This window comes from Aulonocara sp. 'chitande type north' Nkhata Bay, linkage group LG7, assembly GCF_057382095.1.
Source record: "Aulonocara sp. 'chitande type north' Nkhata Bay isolate Kocher_YH1m ecotype deep benthic linkage group LG7, A_spYH_male_GT1.1, whole genome shotgun sequence".
Lineage (NCBI taxonomy): Eukaryota > Metazoa > Chordata > Actinopteri > Cichliformes > Cichlidae > Aulonocara > Aulonocara sp. 'chitande type north' Nkhata Bay.
The window spans coordinates 4,063,333-4,086,203 of NC_141350.1; the positions used below are offsets into that span (position 1 = coordinate 4,063,333).

The window sequence follows — 22,871 nt, forward strand, 5'->3', positions numbered from 1 at the left end:
TTACTCAGGTTTTCAAATGATCTCTGTGGGTTTGCACCTTCCAACCACGTGCACAATTCTGTTTGAGGAGCATTAGACTATGAAAAGTGGTCTTTGGAACTACTTTCTACCAAATATTTGGAGCACTATCTGAACTAACAGCATAGAACGTACAGCATTCAAATTTCTATTTATTTTTACTGTAAAACTGATGGAATAAGTGATTTTTTAGCAGGTTTTAAGTCATATACCAAAACGTATGTATAAAGAAAATCTAGAAATGTAAAACACGGCTATTATTTGCATGATTTGATCTTAAAATATTACAAATAGGAAGCCAAATAGCAGCTTCAGTTCTTGCAGAATCTGTTGGTAAAAGAAAATATTTTTAGTTTCTAGTCTACGTGCGAGTTCTGTTACATAGTCACACTTTTATCTGCATTCCTAAACAATGGCAAAGTCATCGGATGTGAGTCTGCGATGGAGATCAAGCAGGATAAGAACTTGTGTCTCCACCAATCCCTGCCCCTGTGCGCACCTCCCTTTCTCTACCAGCAGTCATCACGAGGTCTGCTGCTAGCAGCTGAACTGCCTCAGGAAACTTTACATAAACTTTAATAATGTCTTGCTGCATTCCACCCATCTCATGGCCTTAATCCGAAGAGATAAACAGGGCAAAAATGCCCAGCTGGGACAACACAATAATCCCTTTATCTGACACAGGGTAAGCTTGACTAGCCAGATTACCTGTTACATCATTAGCTACAGGAAACAGGGGAGAGGAGGAAGAAGAAGAAGAAATTAGGATAACCAGCAATAGGTCACGCAGTGATGTAATCAAGACGAAAAGACCACAGAATCCTTAAGAAAAGGACAGAAAGACTGTGCTGTTTCATAATATACATAATCGTAAAAGTATAGGAGTCCTGCAGATGGGCCTCTTTAAAGAGGATAGATGAGCTTGGTGACATGACCCTGTATTTGCTAAGCACTGAAGCAAATGCAGTTGAAACTCTAGGAACCCTGAGAGCTGTTCTTGTTTACTTTGAATACTGGTATTTTATTTGCATAACTCAACCTTGTGGAAAATCCATAACTCATTGCAAGGCTGTTAAAGCACATGTAACGTCAACAGCAAACAATATCGGTGACGTCCAAAACACAAACAGCTGCATGTGAGGTTTATGAAATTAGCAGACGGAAGCAGATATCAGCGAGTTTGGAAGTCTGTAATGTCCGAACGGGGCTTAAGAATGTTTTACAGTCTTATTCATATACAAAGAATGAAAATGAGACAAATAAGAAAAACAAATACACGTTTTATTGAAATCAAAGAATACAACACAGGGATGCGGTTACTATTGTGTGATACTGAGCCAGCTTTCTGGAGCCGTGCAAGCACACCTGTGTGTAATCTCCACCCTTTAAAGGTGCAGGCAACAGAAACGGCCTTGCTATCTCCTCATCAAAGATGGTTTGATGTTCGCCACTGAGCTTTTGAACTCACTCTGAACTCTACCCGCAGCCAAAGTTTGTTTGTGGTCCAAAATGCATACAATGTTAAAACACCCCTAGTGTTCATTTCCCATGAGCTCATTTTTTGAATTAGACGGAAAGGCTTGCCTGATTTCACACAATCAGTTCTGGTAAAGCACACGTATTATTAAAACAGTCATTACGAAGTACAGAGATCCCTGTGACACCTTATTCCCTCCCAGAGCTTTACACCAGGGTCACCAAGTACCCGCTCAAGGCGTTTGACGGATTCTCTGATCAACATGAGACTTTCTTTCCCCTTTTCTGCTGCTAAGAGTGCACGAAGGGATGATCTCTTCACTCACCTGCACTCTTTACACCCAAGAAAACAAACAGGAGCATTTTATAACCTCCTTGTTGACCTACAGCAAGGAGCAACAACAGGCTAACAGCGGTGTTTACTTCAGGATGAGCTACTTAAACCGATATAGCAGCACTCCCTTGCTGACATGAGCAACACAATTCCCACGTAGGGATCTTAATGTAATATATGCTGCTTTAAAAGTCAGTTAAGCAGAAAGAATAACAACAAAAACTATCGGTCATTTAAAATAATAGACTTGTCAAATGTGCCAAAATGATTTAATGCTGTAGATACACAAAGTCTGAATCCCATGTCTGTTCATTTGCTCTGTTGTAACCTTTGCCATCTTTCAACAGGAAACAATGATCTTCTCTGTAACACATTTAAAAACCCAGCGATAAACTGTAAAGATAACAAAAGCAAGCTCTTCTATCAACAGAATCCACTCAGTGGAGACCACAAACTTCTCCCAACAGAATCTGCACTATGCACCGTTGTAAAGCTACCACCTGTGTGTGAGATCTCTGTGTGGGTCTGCGTGGTACCGTAGCTGACACACACACCTGTTCGTCTTCCTGAGGCCTAAACAAAGCTCCTCTATGTACAGACAAAAAGACGATTTGACTCCACGCACACTTCAGGCTCTGCTAAAACCCAATCACACTATTTACTATGGGTAAAAATGATTTTTTCAAAAGTACTGAGAGAAGAAAGAAATGCTGCCCAGAGAGAGTCATCTGGTTCTAATGCAGGGCCCACTGGTGTGGATTACAAGCACATATTACAGGAGAACTCCAGCTGACCCTCGTCTCTATCCTGGGGGAAATGGAAGCCAGCTACGGTGATGGGGGGGTAAGGGTCTGGGCAGTAGAAGGGTGAATTGAAACTTGGGGATAGATTGCTACCTCACATGATTGTGGTCCGTCTTTCAAATTCTCTCTGTGAAAAACAAACAAACAAACAAACAAAACAAAACAAAAAAAGGAAAACCACGAAATTCTCAATGGCACCAAACAGTGAAATGGCTTTAGATATGCTCTGTGGTTTCTTATGTCTTTACTAGAGTCTCAGCAGGTCTTCTCTATTCATCAAAGTAACACTAAAGCATGGTTGGTGTTGTTTTGTCCTGCCCCGACTCTTTTTTGATTTTTGTTTTTTCTTCTCAGTAAGCCTTTGAGTTTTATTACCCTGTCTTCTGTCGGAGAAATTTAACTAGGGGGGTAAATAAGTACAAGAAAAATAATGGTACAAAGAGAAATCTTCAGGGGAAACTCAGAGGGTAACAACAGATTTGGATGTTTGGCCCAATAAAGAACAATCTTGAACAAACAGAAAGAAGCACGTTGTATCTGCAGTCATACATATAATAGCTAACTAGCCCGATCTCTTACCTGTAGTATCTGGACTGTAGATAAGTGGAGCAGACCGCTTTGGACACATGGCTGGCTGAGCCAAAGTCGATGACTTTGACCCTGTAGGGCTGTCGAGATGGGTCCACCAGCATGATGTTCTCTGGCTTCAAATCAGCATGTATCAGTCCTAGGCTCTTCAGTTTCATTAGCGCTGTGGCCACTTGCTGCAGCACCGGTCTGATGTATTTGAGAGGCAGAGGGCTGAACTTGTTCTGCTTGAGGAAGTCGTACAGGTTCTGCTCCAACATCTCAAATACCAGGCACGTGTGGTTCTTGTGCTGGAAGCACTCGTAGGCCCTCACAAAGTTGTAGTCATCTGCGCTCTCCGTGCTGAGACGTGCCAGGATGCTGACCTCGATCTGACCCTGCCGTGCATACGATGGGTGGTTTTTTAAGATCTTGATTGCCACTATCTCGTTTGTGCCCCTCTTCCAGCATTTGACCACCTGCCCGAAGGTTCCTCGTCCCAAGAACTCCAAGACTTCGTAGGTGTTGGTCATGGAGCAGAGCACCTCATGCTGCACCAGCTGGTAGTCTCCCTCGTTGTTGGAGCCGCTGTTCTTGGATGTTGCTGTGGAGGTGGCTGTGGCCACCGTAGCCACCGTGGCGCCGCTGGCTGCTCCGTTCTGGATCATCGGTGGGCCGTGCTCCTCAATGATCTGCACGCTGCTGTTGTTGTCAAGCTCTTCGCTCTTGCGTTTAAGCCCACATCGCTGATAGGTGTCTAGGAGACTGACTGTGCTGCGGCGCGTCAGGTTGTGAACACCAACCCCACCACCCACACCACTGCCACCTCCGCCACTTCCACTACCGCTACTGTTGCTGCTGCTGCCTCCACCCCCGCCACCCAGCAGAGACCCCACGGCCCCCGAAGTGCTGCTGGCTGAGGCGACCACAATGTGGCCCGCGGTGGCTGGGAAGACGAGAGCCTGCTCGTAGGGCAGGGTGGAGCTGGCGACCTGCAGGGAGCTGTTGATGCCTAGGGGGCCGCTGGTGGCCGACACGTTCTTGCTGCTGTTGTGGCTGTAGGCTTTGCTGTGTGTGCCGTACCCTGTCATATCCCAGTTACAACTTTGCTCCACCTTCAGTTTCTTCACGCTAAAGAAGGCACTTGACTGGAGAGTGTGAGGGGAGAACACTTGCACTTGCGAGGCCATACCTGTGACAAGAGAGGAACGGAGGGGGAGGAGCAAGAAAGACAGGAGGGGGATGAAAGTGAGAGGTTAGGAATATGAGAGTGCCTGCAACACGAGTGGTAGCAAGAAGCTTTAAATAAAGATAGCTTGGGTCAGAGCAGGTCATTAAAACACCAAGCATACATATATGCTGATACATCGTCATGCAAACCCACTGCACTTTTCAACATCACGGTAAATGAACGCTTATAAAATAATCATCCATTATAATAAATGGATCCACAGATTTAAACCCACTGATGAAAAGACTTATTAACCATTAAAATGTCATCAAGCATTTGTCGCTTCGGCATCAAGTTGTTTCTCAGAAGTGCTGTTATCTAACACTTGGTAGTAAAACATCCGAGCCTAGATCATTAAATCTGAAGCCAAATTGTTTTTGAATGCAATGCGCAGTAATGGAGGGTTTCTTTTAAATATATTTGTTATATAACATAAAAATGCCAAAAGGTTTAGCCAAAAGATAAGAAGATTTAGACTGAGCAGTGCTTATGCAAACCACTGGTTCATGCAAAGGAAATGCCATTTCCCCACTGTTCCCATCTGCGGCAAAGTAAATAGGCTCAGTGAATAGTAAAAGAATACCCTTTTCATCGGACACTCCACAGAGACAGAGGAGCCGTATGAAATCATATATAAAAGTAGGAGCGCAATAAGTGTAAGTGAATGATTGCAATTTCCTTCCCCACCACTCAGCCCAGCCCTGCCACTTACTGGTACACAATTACTCACTTTGGGGAAGGTAGTGGAAGAAATTTTGCTCAAGTAACTATGAAAACAGGAGCGAGAGGGACTCAACTCCCTCTCAACCACAGATCCTGAAGACAACAAAACAAAAGCAAAACTGCAGCGAGGCTGTGCTCTGAACTCCTGGGAACAAGCTGCCTCAGAATAAGCAAAAGCTTCTCCAAGCAAACAACTGCCCAAAAATAGTTCCTTTCTTTATCTCTTTTTGCAAACAGGCTTGTTTGTAGCATCAAAATGATTATTACAGCACGAGATTATATGAGACTTGTACTAATGATATGTTTAAATAGTTTCCAGTAAACCCAAAATTAGTTTACTGCTAACAAACTAAGAGCTTCCACCTGGCCTTGCCAACGCCCACACACACACACACACACACGCGCGCGCGCGCATGCACAATTAGGCCACTGCTGATCAACTGATGCACGATTCCAAGATTATTACCGCCACAACATGCACACAACACTAGCAACCCTTAAACGTTGTTTACTGCTGGAAAAATTGCTGCTTTGTGTGTTTAATAGACATCTTGGAAGCTGGAAAGTTTTGCTGTGTTCAAAGATAATTAAAGGACCACACTCCCCCCGAAACGGGATGACTTCTATAATTGTGGACTATGTTGTGTGGACAGAAAGCATTGAGGAGAGGACATGACTGGTCACTTTGTCATTATTAGCTCCTTTCAGTGATGATGATGATTAATTCAGTAGGATGCTGGCAGCCCTCCACTATACTTTGCTTCATTTGTTTATTTTAACTCTCATGACCTCTCTTCCTCCTGCTTTTGTGGGGTTTTTTGGGTTTTTTTAGGTTCTCCTCTGGCCTTGCTTGGACGTACTATTTATCTCTTTGTTCATCTGGTCTTAGCCCTAATGCGGCAGGATTGAAGGCAGAGTGCACATTACAGTGCTCGCTGTAAGCTTGGCAAGTGTTGCACAGTAGCAGATAGCACCTCCGTGTAGCAGTTATTTAGAGGCTTAGCCATGTTATCAGCACATATGTTGTCTGAAAAATCATTAATGTGTAGAGTTTTTTTGTAGCTTAAGTGGTCACACCTGGTAAGTTCAGGTCCAGACTCGCAGGTAATGAAGAACGTCCGCTTGGCTATTAGGGGCAAGGCTCTCTGCTAATCACATAAGCCCTGAAGGCCAGATGTCACTCCTTGGATTACCAATTCCTGTGTCTGGACTTTACGCTAAAAATAATTTGAATGATGCATTGCGTCACAGAGCAGTGTCAACAGTGTGTGACTGAGAGCCTGAGAGGATAATCACAGGCACAGACTGATGAGCACAGAGATGGATGGACGGGCACAGAGCCAGCCTGTTTCTCGTATGGAAAATTCCAACATTACATATCTGCCAGCGTGATTGTGGATAGTTCAAGGTTTTACAAGGCCAGATTGGGCTTGCTGCTCTTGCATTCGTATCACACGAATTCTTCCTGAACCGTGATCTTAGTCACTCATTGACTCCCTGTCAGTTTGAACCCTGTGGTCAAAGAGTTCAGTTAACATTGTCGACACAGTGCAACGAACTGAAGGCCAAGCCTGTTTGTCTAAATTGGGGAAGGGCTCTGAAAAATAGCCAACAAAAATCTTTAGAAATGTACAGGAAACTCTTGAAATTCAGCTTTGTCTGTCGAGATATTCGGCACAGCTAAAGCTAAAAGTAACAACAGTTTAAGAGCCTTGTGCAGAAAACAGATAAGTAATTAAATGAACTAAACATAAAAGGTCAAATGGCTGGAATGTTATCTCATGACAACATACGCAGGAAACAATGTGACCAATTATACTTCATTTCCAAGGCAGCACCAGTCCTCATGAATCAGTCTTCACCTTGAATGAAGTTTAAAAGTATTTATGATTCAGAATCTGAACAGCCTCTGTCAAAAGACTTTCCCTTCAAATGGTCCTCTTGAACTTTAGCTAAATTTGTGAACTCTGTGCCAAGCAAAGAACAGCAAAGGTCCATTGTTGTACATTTACAATGCTGGAATGCCTTCAGTAGCCAAGGCTGTCCATTTAACATACCTAAAGGAGCTCTGTGTGTCCCGCACACTGCAATTAAGCATACCACAGAGGCATTTTCCCTTGTTTAGAGGCAGCATGTTGAAATGGTAATAGTCAATGTTTTCACAGAGATTACTTCTCTGTCAGGGGTTTGTTAATCTTCTTTTTGGGAGTATCAGGGTCGTTCTGCATGCCATGTGAGGGTGAGAGATGGACTGAAAGGGAGGGGAGAAGAATAGAGCGTGGAGAGCTGGGGCCATGAGTGGCCCTCACATTCTAGCCTGTGACCTGCTTCTGTTTGCTGCCTTTTATTAAACCTGTCATTTATACTCTTTTGACAACTTGGCAGAGTTAAACACCAACAAACCAACCAAATAGTCTTTTGTAATTACGAACAGTCTTATAAAACTCGATTACTGCTCAGCTCACCCATGGTTATTCTCAAATATCTATGCTTTTATAGAAATCCTCATTTAAAATGGCTTAATGTAATGTAAATGTAATCTTTTTGCAGTTTGCAGGAAAAACGAATGAAAAATAATTCTAAGAAATTTAAATATTTATCATTCACTAGAGTTCCTGTTCCGTGCTCTCTCTGTACCCAAAGGACCGAGCAGAGCGAGACACAGTACCAGGACACCAACAATCACCTGGGAGACAGAAACAGGAGTCAGGTCTGTCTGGTTGATGTCTCCTGGCCTGGTTATATTTGGACTACTTCCTGAGGCCTAATGGCTACTGACACCAAAAGAGACACTCTGGTGACCCTGTTGCTTTACTGGACATCTCTTTGTCTGCGGACTGGAGGGTGTTGGGTGGTAGGCCAAGTCGCTGTCTAAAGAAGTGACTTCTGCCCGTCTAGACAAAGCATTATCTCATTCTTAGCTGCGTGTTTGCATGATTGTGCTCCTCCTCATACCATTTTTTAGATAGAAGACAAAATAAAACATTCAGTGTTATTCTGGTGCCCAGAAGAGCTGCTCTTGTCAAAGACTCTATACTGTGTCTATACTATTTACAAAAATGGACCTGTCCAACAAATTGAAAAACCTGCTGTAGCTCCAGTGACTTTGTGGCCAAATGCAACAGTGAACACGCCACTGCAGAGGAAAATCGTGTCCATGCAGAGGTTTTTAGCCTGTGTTCCTGCCTCCTGCCTGAGTTCTGTCCTCTGTGGGAGAGCTGGAGCTTGACTCTGCATGGTCTCTCTCCCTTTCTGTTTTCCCCCCTCTCTCTCTCTCTCTCTCTCTCTCTCTCTCTCTCTCGAGGCCACTATTGACCATCCTGTCTGCTTTTTTAGCTCTCTCATCTCTGCTTATTTATAGAATAATGCATCAGAAAAGCTTGTGGGGAGTTGCTGTCATGCAGGCTGCTGCTCCATCAGGCTTTGCGCTCTTTCTGACTACAATATTTGACCAGTTGGAAGCGCCTCATCACGTCTTTTCACTCTCTTACAAACACACAAAAGAGTACAATCTAGCATATGGGCAGACCGAAAGGCAAATATGAATACTGTTTCACAGATAAACACAGCACTTTTTAAACTGAAAATCAACAACATGCCAGCTGTAAATGTGACACTCCCTCAACTCTCCCCTTCCTGGAAGCAAACAGCCAAAGATACAACATGTTGTGTTAGCTGCGAGATAACATGTTCACTCAGCGCTTGTTAAAATGCACATGCGTAGATACATAAACATGAACACACACATGTGTCCACACGTGAGTGCGTGCAGGAGCACAGATACAAAGGAGTGCATATGGCTCCACATATTTCAAAGCAGCTGATGAAAAACAACAATCTGAATTTATTACCTTTCTTAGCGCCTACCTAAGCTACGACACTTTGAGTATTCGAAGTTCAAATGTTAACACTTTTGTTGTAAAAGTCAAAAACCTACTACCCCAGGACAACTGTGGGCAGATAAGGAAGCAGTTATCCATGTTGTAAATGTGGTCATAAAACGGCTGGTGCGAGAAAAAACATTTATACTGCTAGGTCAGCCTAACCAGCTGCTGAACAGGGTGGAGGAGAGGAAGAGGAGATGAGGAGGAGAAGCACGAGTGGGAGGAAGAGGAGGGTGACAGAGTGGGTTTGCTTGAGCTTATTAATCGAATCACGAATGTGTGCACTAAACTTCCTTCGCACCAAAAGAAAGAAAGAAAGAGTTTGGTGCAGGGAGGGGAGCTAAAAATTTACCCAACCGTGAACCAATGGCACCTGTTAACACAAGGCTTGACTACACTGCCAGTGACATCCACTGTATGCCTCAAGCTGTGCTGCTTTGACTACAGCTCCAACACAGCGCAGGCAGGGCCACGCAGAGCCGAGCGCACGATAAGCAGCCGCTCTCCACAATGCTTATCATTTAAACACAGTAAGAAACAACCCGCTAAACCGTACTTCCTCTTATGTCATTAGGCTTCACAATGACACAATGTAATATAATGAGATCAACATACGAGAACTACAGGCCAAACCAGTAACCAAACATAGCAAACAATGGGGGAGGACATACAGATGAGTGTAATGTGGGAGAAAGCACTGTACAATGGCAAATTGATTTGAGAGCAGCCAGAGCACTATGGATTATTTTCTGCAAACTGCTCTGGTATCCAGGAGCTCTTTGTTGTGAAAGTGAATGGCGGCCGTTTTGCCGGTCTTGCAGCGCACCTCAACCTGCCCTTTTAAAAGGTTGCCACTTAATTTAAGCAGACAGAAGATATGTAAACGCAAAATGTAGTTAAATGATGGTGCGACGCACATGTCCGTATGCAAAAATGCTCAAAGCCAGGTTCCTGTTGAGTGCAAATCAACATTTTAGTCATTATTCAAAGTAATGCTCGTAGCACAAAAGACTAAAGCAACAATTCACAGATGCAAATCTCGATTTCATTTCTAAAGCCTCGAATTATAATAACAGATTTCTTCTTTTTTAATTGTTTTAAATGCTCTTGACGCAAGATATATTTTGAGCAGGAATTCTTATAAGTTCATCTGAGCCATAACCATAACAACCAAAGTGTTTACTCTTTTTTATATTGTACAGTAAATACTATTTGCTGTTGGTAAAACAAAGGAACTAAGAGTATAATAGAAAGATATTTTTGAAACGATGGTCCTCCCGGCCCTGTCCCATGGAACAGGCTACCGCACACTGGTTTCGTATATGTTTAGGACATTTGTGTAACTTTACGATTAACTGGTCGCTCTGTGGATTTCTGCTAAAGGCATCTTAGCTAAGCAGCAACAAGTGTCATGAAAACACCACCCCAAAATACACTTGCACACACACTCAGGGGAATTAATTTGTTGCACACATTGAAAACCCAGCGGTGAACCCCACTAAAGGAGGAACCAGTTGAACCTGAACATGCACCTGGGGACCAATCAGGCAAAGGCAGAGCCATCACTTCCCGTATTTCCAAAACACAGCTGTATTCAAACTTGCAAACGGATGGCTTAAAAAAGAAATCTGGATATCTGACACCTTATTTCTCATCGAGTAAAAGGAAAATAAAGAAGAGCCACTTTGTCTCATAACGATAAGTGATGATGGTGGCACGTGAATCCCACTTTTTACTGGTTCAAATACAGTAGACACAGGAAGAAACGGGCAATTTCGTCTATCACAAATCAGTGCTCTTTATAACCCCTACATGTAGATGGATCCTGTTCCTGGTATTACCTTCCTATCACAGAGAGGCTGGAGATGGTGCACATGCTTCCCCCGGCAACGAGATTGTGTGATATTTCAGGGGTGTGTGTGAATCTGGTGCTCAGGGCCTATTAAGGCTACAGATCAGACTAATTTTGGCTACATGCCTTTAAGATGCCTCAACATGTACTTGTGCCTCATACAGCAGGTGACTCATCAATATGCATGCTTAATAAAGTGTTTTAATCTCTTAATCTCTCTTCATCTTCTTTTCAAAACATTATTCCTGGTGTCGTTTCTCTTATTCTGTCTGTCAGTTCTTTGACAAAGTGAGGCCCAGCGCTCGATATATTCAAACAGCTTTTAAAAGATTATAGCGCACACGCAGACATGTGCTCTCATACCAATTTAGCAAGGCATATGTGTCCTTAATCCAACTGACAGTGTGTCGTAAACATGGCTGGTTGAGTCCTTCTGGCCACAGAGCTGAGGTAATAAATATCACTAGCCAAGTCAGCCCACTGCGTCTGATTCAATGTGAAAATCATGGCTTTAGCTGGTTATATTTACAGTGTCCTCAGAGTCTCAAATAGCAGCCAAACCCAGACAGGAAATGACTATTCTGACCATCAGTTTAACAACGTGCATAGGAAACACATATTTGAATTGGCATGCATAAATGGTGACACCTTCAAAAGGAAAATCAGAGTTCTGTTTTGCTATTACAACAAACTCTGTTAAATAAAGCACATGGCATTCGGCGCTGCAACAGTTTGCCAGACTGGGTCTGATCTGTGCATCTATGTGAGATTTCTAAACTCAGTTTTGTGTAGCTGAGAAGAATTTTAACAGATGGAAAAGAGAGGTTGTGGGAAGTTAGTAAATAATGATTAATCAGTGTAAGATGCTTCACAATGAGAAAGAAGTGCCTGGTGTTTTGATCCAGACTTAAAAGAACTGGAGGAAGTTCATGCCATTGAGATGGACAACACTTCTTTACATCTTTCAATTTAAATGTCTGTGAATGGCAAACTCACACTCTGTCTATGTTTCACTGGGGCTTAATGAGGTAGAAATAACTGGCCTGGACTGGACGGTTGTGGAGCAGGGGGGGAAATAGAGCAGGTCCTCATAGCTAAAGGTCAACTTTTGGCCTTTTTTCTGGGCCAGCTTCTCTAAAAATGCTGGAATAGCGCAAACAAGTTGGTGTGTGTATTAGCAGCTGCTGTGCTCTGTCAGGGGAGCTGTGGAGGCAGACGCATCACTGGACTACACTGATCTCAGATGTAGGATGCAGATTAAATGAGACAAAGGGTAAAATCTGCGACCCCCACCGACACCTCCTCCAAACTCCCTCACTCAGAAACCACCCACGCAAAGTAACCACCACCACCATCTCTGTCTCCCCCCCCCACACCCATCCCGATCTCTCAGCCTCAGCTCCATTACCTCCCTCCTCACAATGCTCCCATACTTCTCCAGTCTACGTCACCCCCCATTTCAATGCCTTTTCCTTTCTCCATCTCTGTCTCTCAGACTGAATGCAGAGGTCAGTTCAAAGGGCTGCCAGGCAGAGCTGCTGGCTGGCCCTAATGTGCCTGAGGCTTTGAAGTGAGGAGTGAATCTAAAAGGTGTGTACCCTCTTTTATATACTGCGGCACAGCGATACAAACATGCACTGTGATTCCTGAACTCAGTTTATTCGTGTTTACCATGAACCAGTGTTAAAGCTTTTAATAAGCCTTGCGTAAATGCGAAACATAGAAGCTTTATTTGCAGAGCTTCTTCAGCCTTGCAGTCTATGCTACTGCTGTAAGTGTTCTGATATAAATATGATGGTTAAAAATATACTTTTTATAGATGTCAGAGAATCAAATAAAACCAAAATTAAAGAAAAAACATTACTTTAAGTTTTTATAAAGATCAGAAATATTACGATTTTTCAATAAAAAGCCTCCGGCTGCCATTAAATAACTTTAATCATTCACTTATGCTGCGTCTCAATGTTACTGAGCCTCTTCCGGCGCACAGGTACAGCAAAAATGGAGGCATATTTCTTACAGTTGGGACACTTAGCTATTTGTCGTGCCAGCTGCAGTGTTATTAGAGGAGCCGCTGGAATGTCTAATTGAATCAATGACTTTTTAACGTCTCTCGCTCTCCACATTATCCCTTAAAAGCTCATAAAGAGTTGATCTCCAGCCTTTAGCAACAACAAAGACGTCATTTCCCTACATATGTGAATATTAAATAGATTTCATCACTGAAAGGTTTCTATCAACACATGTCATCATTTTACCTCCTGCTTCTTTTGATGTTTGAGCCTTCTTAGTTTACTATTTATTGAAAATGATTTTCCACAGGGAACACAGCTATCCTGAGAGAATCCCAATCTGAACAAAACTGAGAAAGAAAACTTGAAAGGAAGTGGTGCCTATCTATAACAATGGCCACCTTATTTTCATTTCCGGTTCTGGATAATATGAGGATGTGTCATCGTAGCTTTCGTAGTAACTGAATAATGACAAACATGCAGCAAGTATAGAAACAGAAAAATATGATAAGATTATAGTGACTGAGTAAGTGCTGAACGACTATATATAAGGATGAACATGGGAGCAAAAGATGAAAAGGCTAAAGCTGCTCATTTCCATGCCTGTTGACTCTTTTGACTACCCCAGTTCTTGTCTGTTGCTGTCTCCTTTCTCTGCTCTGTGCCTTTTGCCTCCTGGCTCTGGACAGAAATGGGCTCAAGCACTCGTCTGAGCTTTGAAGTCCTTTGGTTATCAGCCAAGCGTAGCGCTGTACCTGCAGCCATCTGTGAAGGGGCCGCCAGCAGCCGCCCATCGCTCCACTTCCCTTCCATGACTGAGAGGGGCCAGAGCCAGGAGTGGTGATGGGGCTGGCAGCGGCACTAAGTCCATGTTGGCTGACCGCACATGGAAGAGCCTATAGCTATGTCAAAGAATACAGGTGCGTATACTCGAGTGCCCCAATCTTACTATTTAATTCGGTACTTCTGTGCTCGTTTTAATATCTGTCTGTAAACAGTCCCCTCTCTCCCCTAGCCTCATCCGCCCACCGTGCCTCTTTCCCTCGGAAGAGGAGAAAAATGTAGAGGTTATGAAAGGCTTGATTAAAAACTGCAAACCATTTTTCACTCTGCGCTTCACATAATATGAAGAGACGGTTTGGATCTTTTGTTTAAATGAAGTGGCTGTGAGTGCGGTAGCTGTCCTCCCCATCCAGCTATAGCTCCGTACATCATCTGTTGCCCTTACAACACATGCTTTGTAGAACTTTTTTGTTTCATCATGTGTGCATGTGCACTCTGAGTCAAGATGAATGGCCAGATGAGCTCGTGGTAAATACTGCCAGCACTGGCAGCTCTCTTCCAGAGAGTACAATGTCAGTTATACATGTGCGGGTGGGGTTGGGGTGTGTGCGCGTGTGTGGGGGGGGCATTATCACAAACAATACGATTACGACCTGCGACAGTGTGCACCAAAAACAAGGTGGTGGTTGGGTTCTGGGGGTTACTGATGGGATAATCAAATAATACAAACCAGGAGAGACCGAGCAAGGCGGGAGGCAGCGGGGGAGTCTGGGTGGGGGTTAGGGTTAGGAAGAACAAAAAAGCTACAGTAGCCAGACCTCTTCTCCAAAGCAGCCTCCAATTACACACATACAACGGGGCTTCCAATCTGGCCATCAGGCTGTTGCTGAAGTGTCACATGGGTACCATGTGTGCTGGCCAATGGCCTCTCGGCTTATCAACAAACAGAGCGGGATGGAAGGACAGATAAGAGATAGACGTGGGGGTGGGGCGGGGAAGCGCAGGGTGGGAACTGGAGGGGGTCGTGTGTGGATGATGAGAGATTGCAAAGTGAGCAATGAAATAAATAAAGTGCAGATCATTCTTATGCCGCACTGTGCAATATTTTTCACATACTGAAAAAGTATTAGACATGCTCAGCGTTTAAAGTGTTTTTCATGCTGTAAGAATCTCTTTGTAGTTACTATTTAATAGGCCCAAGTTAACAAAATGGCTTATTCACTCTGTGCTGTGTTGAGAAGTAGTCAAATGTTAACCTTTGTTTGAACTGTAGCTTTCATAGACGATTAAAGCAATAGATGCGTTACCAGTGCAGAGACTCCCAGCATCACGCCTTTTAACAGACAGTGATATATCACGGTAGTAAGAGAAGCTATTAAAAATGTTCTTAGATGCTGATCCTAAATTATAAGGAAACCTCTCTTTAAAGCTACAAAATGTATCGACTGAGTAAAACCAGAAAACACCAATCTGTTTCCCGCCATATCTTCACGGTAGATTTTCAAAATTATTAATGCAAATAGACTTAATAATCCATGTAAAAGTCCAGCTCAGAGATGCTCGTTGACTCAGTCTCTTTTCCGACGCAGCCTGGAGCCGTTACAGTTTTAGTCAGAACCAGAGGCAGATGTTTCAAACAAGCTGACACCGTACACAATGTGAAACAAAAGTGGGGGGGAGTGCTTTCGCACATGCATGAAAACCAACAGGGAAATGCCTTGTGCAAGCACTCGGAAGGGTTAAGGCTCCATCGCAACCCATCTCCCTCTTCGTCTTTGAAAAAAACTAACTAATGTCAGCAACTGATGTGGTCTCCAAGTACAAGGACCTCGGCTGATTCTGGGGTTTGAACTATATGACAGAGGCACTAAAGCAGCACTGGCTGATGAGAAAATGAGAAATGCAAAGTTCTCTTGCATCGTAGTCACATTTCTTTCTTGCAAAAGAAAAGAAGTGGAAGAATGATGTGCTAGAGTCTTGGAGGCACTTCTACTCCAGAGAAATTTGCTGAAAACAGTATATGAAAACTTGAGCCTGTTGAAATAGCCTGCTCATATTGAAGGCTTGCTCTCCTGTGTCAGGCTGGCCTCTACTAACCTGTCATTTCAGCTTTGCCTCAACCACCGCTCCCCCCCAACCCTACCACACACCCATCTGTTCCCAAAACTCTCAGAGCACACCTGTGAACTATTTCAGAACATCAGAGAGCTCACATAGCCCCCGTCTTCATATAAAACTCACATTCTACCTCCCTCCAAAGCCTCTGCTTCTTCTTCTAAATGCTTTAACAAATCAATAGCGCAAAGAATCCCAAAACCCTGGATTTCACTTTCTTTTCAGATAGGAAGCTCTGAATAATGCAGAGAGCAATACTTGTGGAGACAGCTTATCCATTTTCATAAACCTTTCTGAACAAACCCCCTCTCAAACAAGTCATGAGGTGAGGACTCAGGTCAACAAAAAGATCAAAATGGCCACTGAATAAAAGCGGGGAAAAGAGAGGTAAACATTCACAATGCTACCTACGAGGATCTGCAGTTCTGAAACTTTTTTCATGCGTGCTGTTTAAAGCCATTACTTATTAACTGTTTAGCTATCCTCCATCTCCAAGCTTGACTCTTTGTTCACTATGGACACTGAACAGCTAAACACACCACCCTGCTTGTCATAACAATCAGGAAGCGAGACTCTCCATCAGTTCCCCCGACTCTACCGTGGGGTGTGGCCCAGCAAGTGGCCGCAAAGGGCTCCATAGGGTTTTTCCTGCAATTCTAATCCAAGTTTAAAAAGCTGCAACCTTGGAGTCTGAGCCTGGGTTGTGGTCTGTGAGGAAGATATCAATCAAGCAGCTCCAAACAAGCGTGAGGGGGAAAGGGAGCCAGGCAGGCAGGGCTGAGGACAGTTTCTGAGAAACTCTTGCTCTCTCTGTCCTGTCTCTTTTCTCTGTCCTCAGTGGAGTAAGTTCCCCTCTTCAAGGGCAGGGTGCATTCCCCATACCAGGAAACCACAAGGTAATTCAAAGTCGCATTAACACATAATGGCTGCGCAGATGGATAAAACATTAATCTGCCTGTGATGCTGCAGCGCCTGTCACCACCGCCATCATCATCATCGGCTTCTGAGTCATACTCTGTCCATTTTTCCAGGCGGGAATGAATGAATCCACTCTGGAATAGTACTGCTTGACCTGTAAGCGGCAGATCTGCAAATGAAGTTGTTTTCCTGCCTGGTCCCCAGTTCTGCAGCTGTCTAATCCTCTTGCAGTTCTGCCCTACAAAAGGGTGATGGGTGATTGTGCAGGGACTCACAGACAGATAGAGACATATGCACATGCATGCATGAGCACACAGCAACACCCATATCTAGCCAGGCAGGCATGTTTGGCAGTGTCTGAATATTGGCTTTTCCACAGCTAGAGGCTGCTGGACCTGCTCAGCTCATCAGACATCCATCAAGGTGTCAGTTTGGGTTTTGAGACCAGGCTCCCAGGACGATCACACCGCTACCTTTTCTGGCAGCAGGTCTGCACGATGGCCTTCTATCTGGGCCAAGAAGGACTGAAGATAAACATTGAAAAAATATAGGCAAGAGAAAAACAACACAAATTGACACTAGCACAATGCCCACTGCCAGTCCTGAAAATCTCAGCCTTCTTTAAACAAATGCTTTCTCATAAGTGATTATGAATACGAGATCAGCAAACAAAAGCAAATGGGCTTTTCCTCAGTGTGCTTGACTTTAAACAATCAAAGGAAGTAGTCAATCACGTAGATTTAAGTTATTAGCTGCTCTGCAGACAAGCGGGAGTCATTAACATAATAGCCGATTTTCTTCTATGTGAAGCCCCCCCCCACACCTATTTTCCACCGGAGACTTTGGTCATTTTCATGACTTCTCATAACACCCCTCCCCAACTCCGGGGAGGACAGGCAAGGTAATTAATTCCCCTTGCTGCCTCTTTCTCTTCTCTTCTCCTTCCCTCGGTGGTGAAGGGAAAAGCCAGGGAATGTAATTTACACTAATTACCTTTTGCATAGGAGTCTCATTTCAACTTTCCTTTTCATGTTGAAGCGCCAGAGTCTCAGGCTATGCCTCTAAGCTTCAACACCCCTAATGAAAAATCACTACAATATTGCTATAGGGACATAACAGCACACAGACAAGAGTTTGCAGGCACCTTATTGCGCTTCATGATGCTGTATATCCCCAAATGAGCCATCGTGTAACTCAAATATCCCTATTAAGACTCAGTTTTGCTCATGATAGTTCTCTAACGGCACTTTAAAGTGTGTTAAAAGTGTTACTTTGAACAGTTCTCTCTCTCAAAGTGAAAATCAGGGGTTCCGTTTAATGCCAGCAGAGGGACTATAGAGTGGACAAGAAGATAAGCAAACATGAGGCTGCTACAAACTAAATATGAGAAACACCAAGGCTCACCGTTTGCTTCTGCCACTATTCAATTTGTATAAGGATCTCATCAGTATGTATAGCTTACATCGTTGTTTCCCCTTTACTGCTCAGGGTTTTCTGTCCTTTTGTATATTAGATGAGCATCGCTACAGTTGCCTACTTCTGATTGATATGTAACTACTAATGAATTAAGTAAAAAATGTATATATACAACATCAAATTGCACGTAATTTAATTTTTCCGTTACCACTGCTTTGTCACTCCATTTAACCTCTAGGTATTATTTGTACAGTAGTTGAACCATTCACAGACCCAGATTTTGCATGCGCGGATTATAATGGACCGCTTGCATTGTTTTACATTTAAAGGCTTGCTAGTCCACCTTGCAACGACATTGCAGTCAACAATCACTGCGTTTGTGTGTGAATTGTTCTCTTGGAATAATAACAAAAACGCACGGCAGCAAATAATGTAAGGGTACGGGGTAGTATTCTCTCAATTGGATTAGTCACAGCCAAATGCTGCAGCGATAGCTAATATGCTGTATTTAAGGCTGCATATCGTTTCCGGAACATAAATACGTATGTGAATCAATACCCCGAGGTTGACGAAGCGTTAAAAGTCAGATAGCCTAGTTTTTAAACTGATGTGGGGAGATGGGAGATAGAAGAATGAATGCAGGCGAAACTGGGACCGATCGGTCTCCGACCTTCTATCATTCCCTCTCCCTCTTCAAGCAACGCTAAAGAAATTTCTACCAGGAACAAACACGAGCACAAATAAACGTCCAAGTGTACGGAGAGTGGTAAATGTACCGTGGCCTAAACATATACTTATCTTTGACCTTATTCTGGAGGTTTGCAACCTCATCAGCGCGATTTTAACGGACACAGCTCAGACTGGCACCCCGATCTGACTGAGCCTTCACTAAAGCGCTAAGGCAAAAAAGCTGCCGGCGATCTGACAGTCGGCTCGTGTAAGGTTTAGAAAATCTAATATTAATACAGGTTGCATGATTTTGGCAAAATGAGAGAGCTTGCAACGCATCTTTCCTCCTACGTATGAGCCGCAATTCAGTTGTACCACGATTGACACAGTACACAGCAGCACTGGAGGGGAAAACAGCACGTTTTCCAAACCACCTTACCTTCGTATACAGGGGCCATCGGTGCAAGGATTTCTGTTATTCATGGCAAAAAATAAAGCGATATTTCTGTTCAAAACTCAATAAAAATCTGCCATCTTGAAATGTTGATGAGAGGGTCGACGCGGTCTCCTGCATTACTGGTCCAGTTCATTAGTGAGGAAAATACTCATAATTCATATCCAGGCGTTTTCAAAGCTAGGGTCCGATGCGAGGCGAGCGACAGACGACAGGCTGTGCAATTCAAATCCCACCCGCGGTGTGTTTCTGTGGGCTCAAATGATGAGCCACGATGACAGGTTTACTTCAGCTATTGTGCGACATGTCTGTGGAGTGAGGAGTCTCTGCAAAAGTTGCAGTGGTCAGAGCGCAGCGAGTTTGGTGTGCAGCGAGAGAGTCGAATGACGATCGAATCGATGAGGCAGACCCTGAATGTGTGTGTGTCTCTCTCTCCCCTCCCTCTCTCTTTCTGTCTGTCCATAGCAAAAAAAAAAAAAAAAAAAAACTTTGGGTATAATAACACTACTACTACTACTGATAATAAAATATTCTTTATATTTTGTGTAATGATTAAAATAAGCTTTCAGATTCAGGGCGCTGGGCGCTTTTAAAAAAAATTAAGCGGTAACACCATTGTACTCATATAACTACTATAACTTATTATACATGTATACATATGTGAAAGAAATGGTTCAAAGAACTATAAGCTTAAATGTGTTAATATTAAGGAATGGGGTTAAAGTAGATTTGGACTTCTCATTAATCTACAACAAGTAATGAGAGAAAATAGTGATGGACTAAAGTCTGAAAGAGAAATTATCATGTCAAGAAAAGCACTGCTTGTAGTTTTTTATATTTTTAGTTTAATTTTTAAAGCCTAAACTGAGATTTTTTAACGGTGTCATGTCAAGAAGAGAAGAACTAACCACTGTGCACATTTTCTAGTAGGTATAAAAAATGCTAATAGATAATAAATATTCGGACATGACGTGACGTGAATCTCTGCTGGCGTTATTCGGAGCCGTGCAAAGTGCATCTGGGTTGAATGATTCCGTGTGCTTTTGCTCACGTCTGTACGAAGCTAAAGCGCTCCCACTGTAGGCTACAGCATGACGACATGAGATTTGCACAGAATAAACTGGAATCGGATTACATGGGCTCACACAAATGTGAGTAATCTGTCATTTACCAGCGATCCTGCACTCACAGCAATATGCGCACCAACCTCTAAATTAAACCTGTCCATTTAGACATGTGGGCGGTTGTTAACATAGTACTGCACACTTTGCAACCCTGACGAAGTATGCTGCACCCAAAAATTAAGTTCATTTAAGTTCTGAGTTTCTATTGCATAAAAAGCACAGCGTAATAAAGCTATCTACAAATGTTATACAACTACATTTAAGCAGTCTCACCAATCAGGGAAGAGCTGTGTTCAGCATGTACTGCCTGTCCTAAGCCATACAGCTTTGCAATGAGTTCTGCAATTACTCATTCATTAAAAGCGTCAGAGAGCCTGCAGCCTGCACGCACATCATATGTAGAGCTGACCGCTGCATGTCTAAGTGATCCTATAGTAGCAAAGCAGGCATAAAAATGAAGTCTTACAGACCCATGGGATGTGCAACCTATATTTGCTTGGTTTTAAAAATCACTGTAATGCAGCTCTTCCATCAGCAATGCATTGTTTATTCATGATACTTCAACCACAGCACTACAGCGTATCTAAAAGGACTAACACTGGTAAATCCTCAACGTCAAGAGAATACTTTATGAGACATAAACTTGGTCAAACAGCGTCTGAGCTATGAAATGTCCAGAATATGCCACATATGAAATATGGTATAGAATACATAAGTATGCTTAAAAATGTACGTGCTCAGCTCTGTCGTAAACAGTCTAAACAGCGTCACACCGTGTGATCATGCCTAATGGGCTTGATTCTTTTAAATAAGCAAAACACTGTGACACATTTTTATATTTGCATTGCAGCCAGAGCATAAACAGACCAACTCTGCTGATTAGTTAGCAATGAGCTTTGTAATAATGCCATAAGGACACACTAAATTTGAATACCCTGGAATCAACAGAAGATTTTTAAAAAATCACCCCGGTGTTTCCTGTAAGCTACATCAGAAATGCTTGAATTGTGTCTGTATAAGTACATTGTATTTCAGCTGTGTCAACCTTTGCTTTTTAGTCAAATTATAATTATAGATAATGGCTATTATGCTTCCAATCTTACACTATTTTTCCAAAGAAACTTATTGAGATCTTCGAGCGATACATCGTAGTTACTTTTTGTATGTACTGCTATTTGACTCAGCTGGTTTCTTGAGAAGAGACAGTTCCACATATTTATTCAAACCATTTGTTTGAAGGTTCAGAATGTGAACAACATATTTATTACAGAAATGCTTTGTATTGCAAAACGGTTTTACTGTTGGTCTAAGTAGAAACAGGATGTAACTCGGCAAATGGCATTTCCCAATAGTTTGGGAAACATCTCCAATTTCACCTTTCACTTCGCAAAACATGTTTTATGTGAAACTGGCAACTTCTATAAAACTGTTTTGAATGTGAACATTGTTTTCCTGAAAAATCCAAAAAGACCGATTTAAAATTGTATTTTTTACTTTGAGAAGTGATGACAAAAGAAAATATCCTAAAGAAAAAAAACCCCAATCCTAAAAGACATTTGAACACTTCAAAGATTTCATCCAAAATGTAAGTGGAAATAACCAGGAAGTTAAAACAAAGCTATAGCATTCCAGCTACACCGATCAGTTCAATTAAGACACATATTACGAACCTTTCTTACAACTTCAAACACAAAAACATATCACAAAACATTGACAGGTTGTGTGGTTCTGCCAATGCGTTGGCAGAACCACACAAACACATCAAATGGGGTTTTATCTGGGCTCAAAACCAAACAGTAGTTTCAGATCACGCACACAGAGAATAAAAAATAATAACATTAGTGAGCATTCATTGCACACTGCATCAAAAATGGAAATCACAGTGATCAGTATGTGTCATACACGTTTTTCCAAACTCACGTGGCTGATTAGCAGGTCTACAAAAACTCCAAAAATATGAAGCAAAAAAAGAGATGGCTCTTCCACTGCTACCCCTCCTCCATCCATCTTCTTAATATTTACAAAATAAAGTAGTGCACAGCTCGCGTGCAACAGAGGATCTACTTAGATTTGATTGTTCACTTTGTCCTGTGTCTGCTGTTTACATAAGAAACAAGTAAAAACACACAATATATTAATAAGACTTGTATGTCTCATACTATATTTTACTTAAAGAAATTGTCATTTTTGCATTTTTCTAACTCAATATAAGACACATAAATCAATTAAACACTATGTTATATGGAAAACATGTGAAGAGGGACACTTATGGATAAATTATGGTATGAGACATGCAAGTGGCTTATTCATATGTGTTGTGATTGCATGTACAAACACATGGTCTGTCACAACTGCTCTTTACCGAAATGATTTCTCCCCCTTATTCTCTTCCTCTTCTTCATTTCAGATTGTTTCCAATATTTACTGGTACGAACCATCACCGCATGCTTGCTTTGCAGTCTGAAATAGCTTCTACTGGTTTCATCACATCA

At 42.6% G+C, this 22,871-nt stretch overlaps 1 protein-coding gene across 3 annotated transcripts in view; it reads right to left on the bottom strand.

Annotated features, from left to right (window-relative positions):
- hipk2 (homeodomain interacting protein kinase 2) overlaps window positions 1-19,634 on the bottom strand; it is a 68,420-nt gene extending 48,786 nt beyond the window's left edge. For 2 of the 3 annotated variants that reach the window (XM_086298053.1, XM_086298050.1), the window contains exons 1-2: window positions 19,241-19,633; window positions 3,211-4,390 (exon numbers count right to left, since the gene is read on the bottom strand). In XM_086298053.1, coding sequence (XP_086154179.1) covers window positions 3,211-4,390; window positions 19,241-19,259 — 1,199 coding nt within the window. In that variant the 5' untranslated portion in view covers window positions 19,260-19,633. Of the gene's footprint in view, window positions 1-3,210; window positions 4,391-19,240 lie in introns of all 3 variants that reach the window. The other variant, XM_086298052.1, reaches the window with a different exon arrangement.
- Between the last annotated feature and the right edge of the window lie 3,237 nt (window positions 19,635-22,871).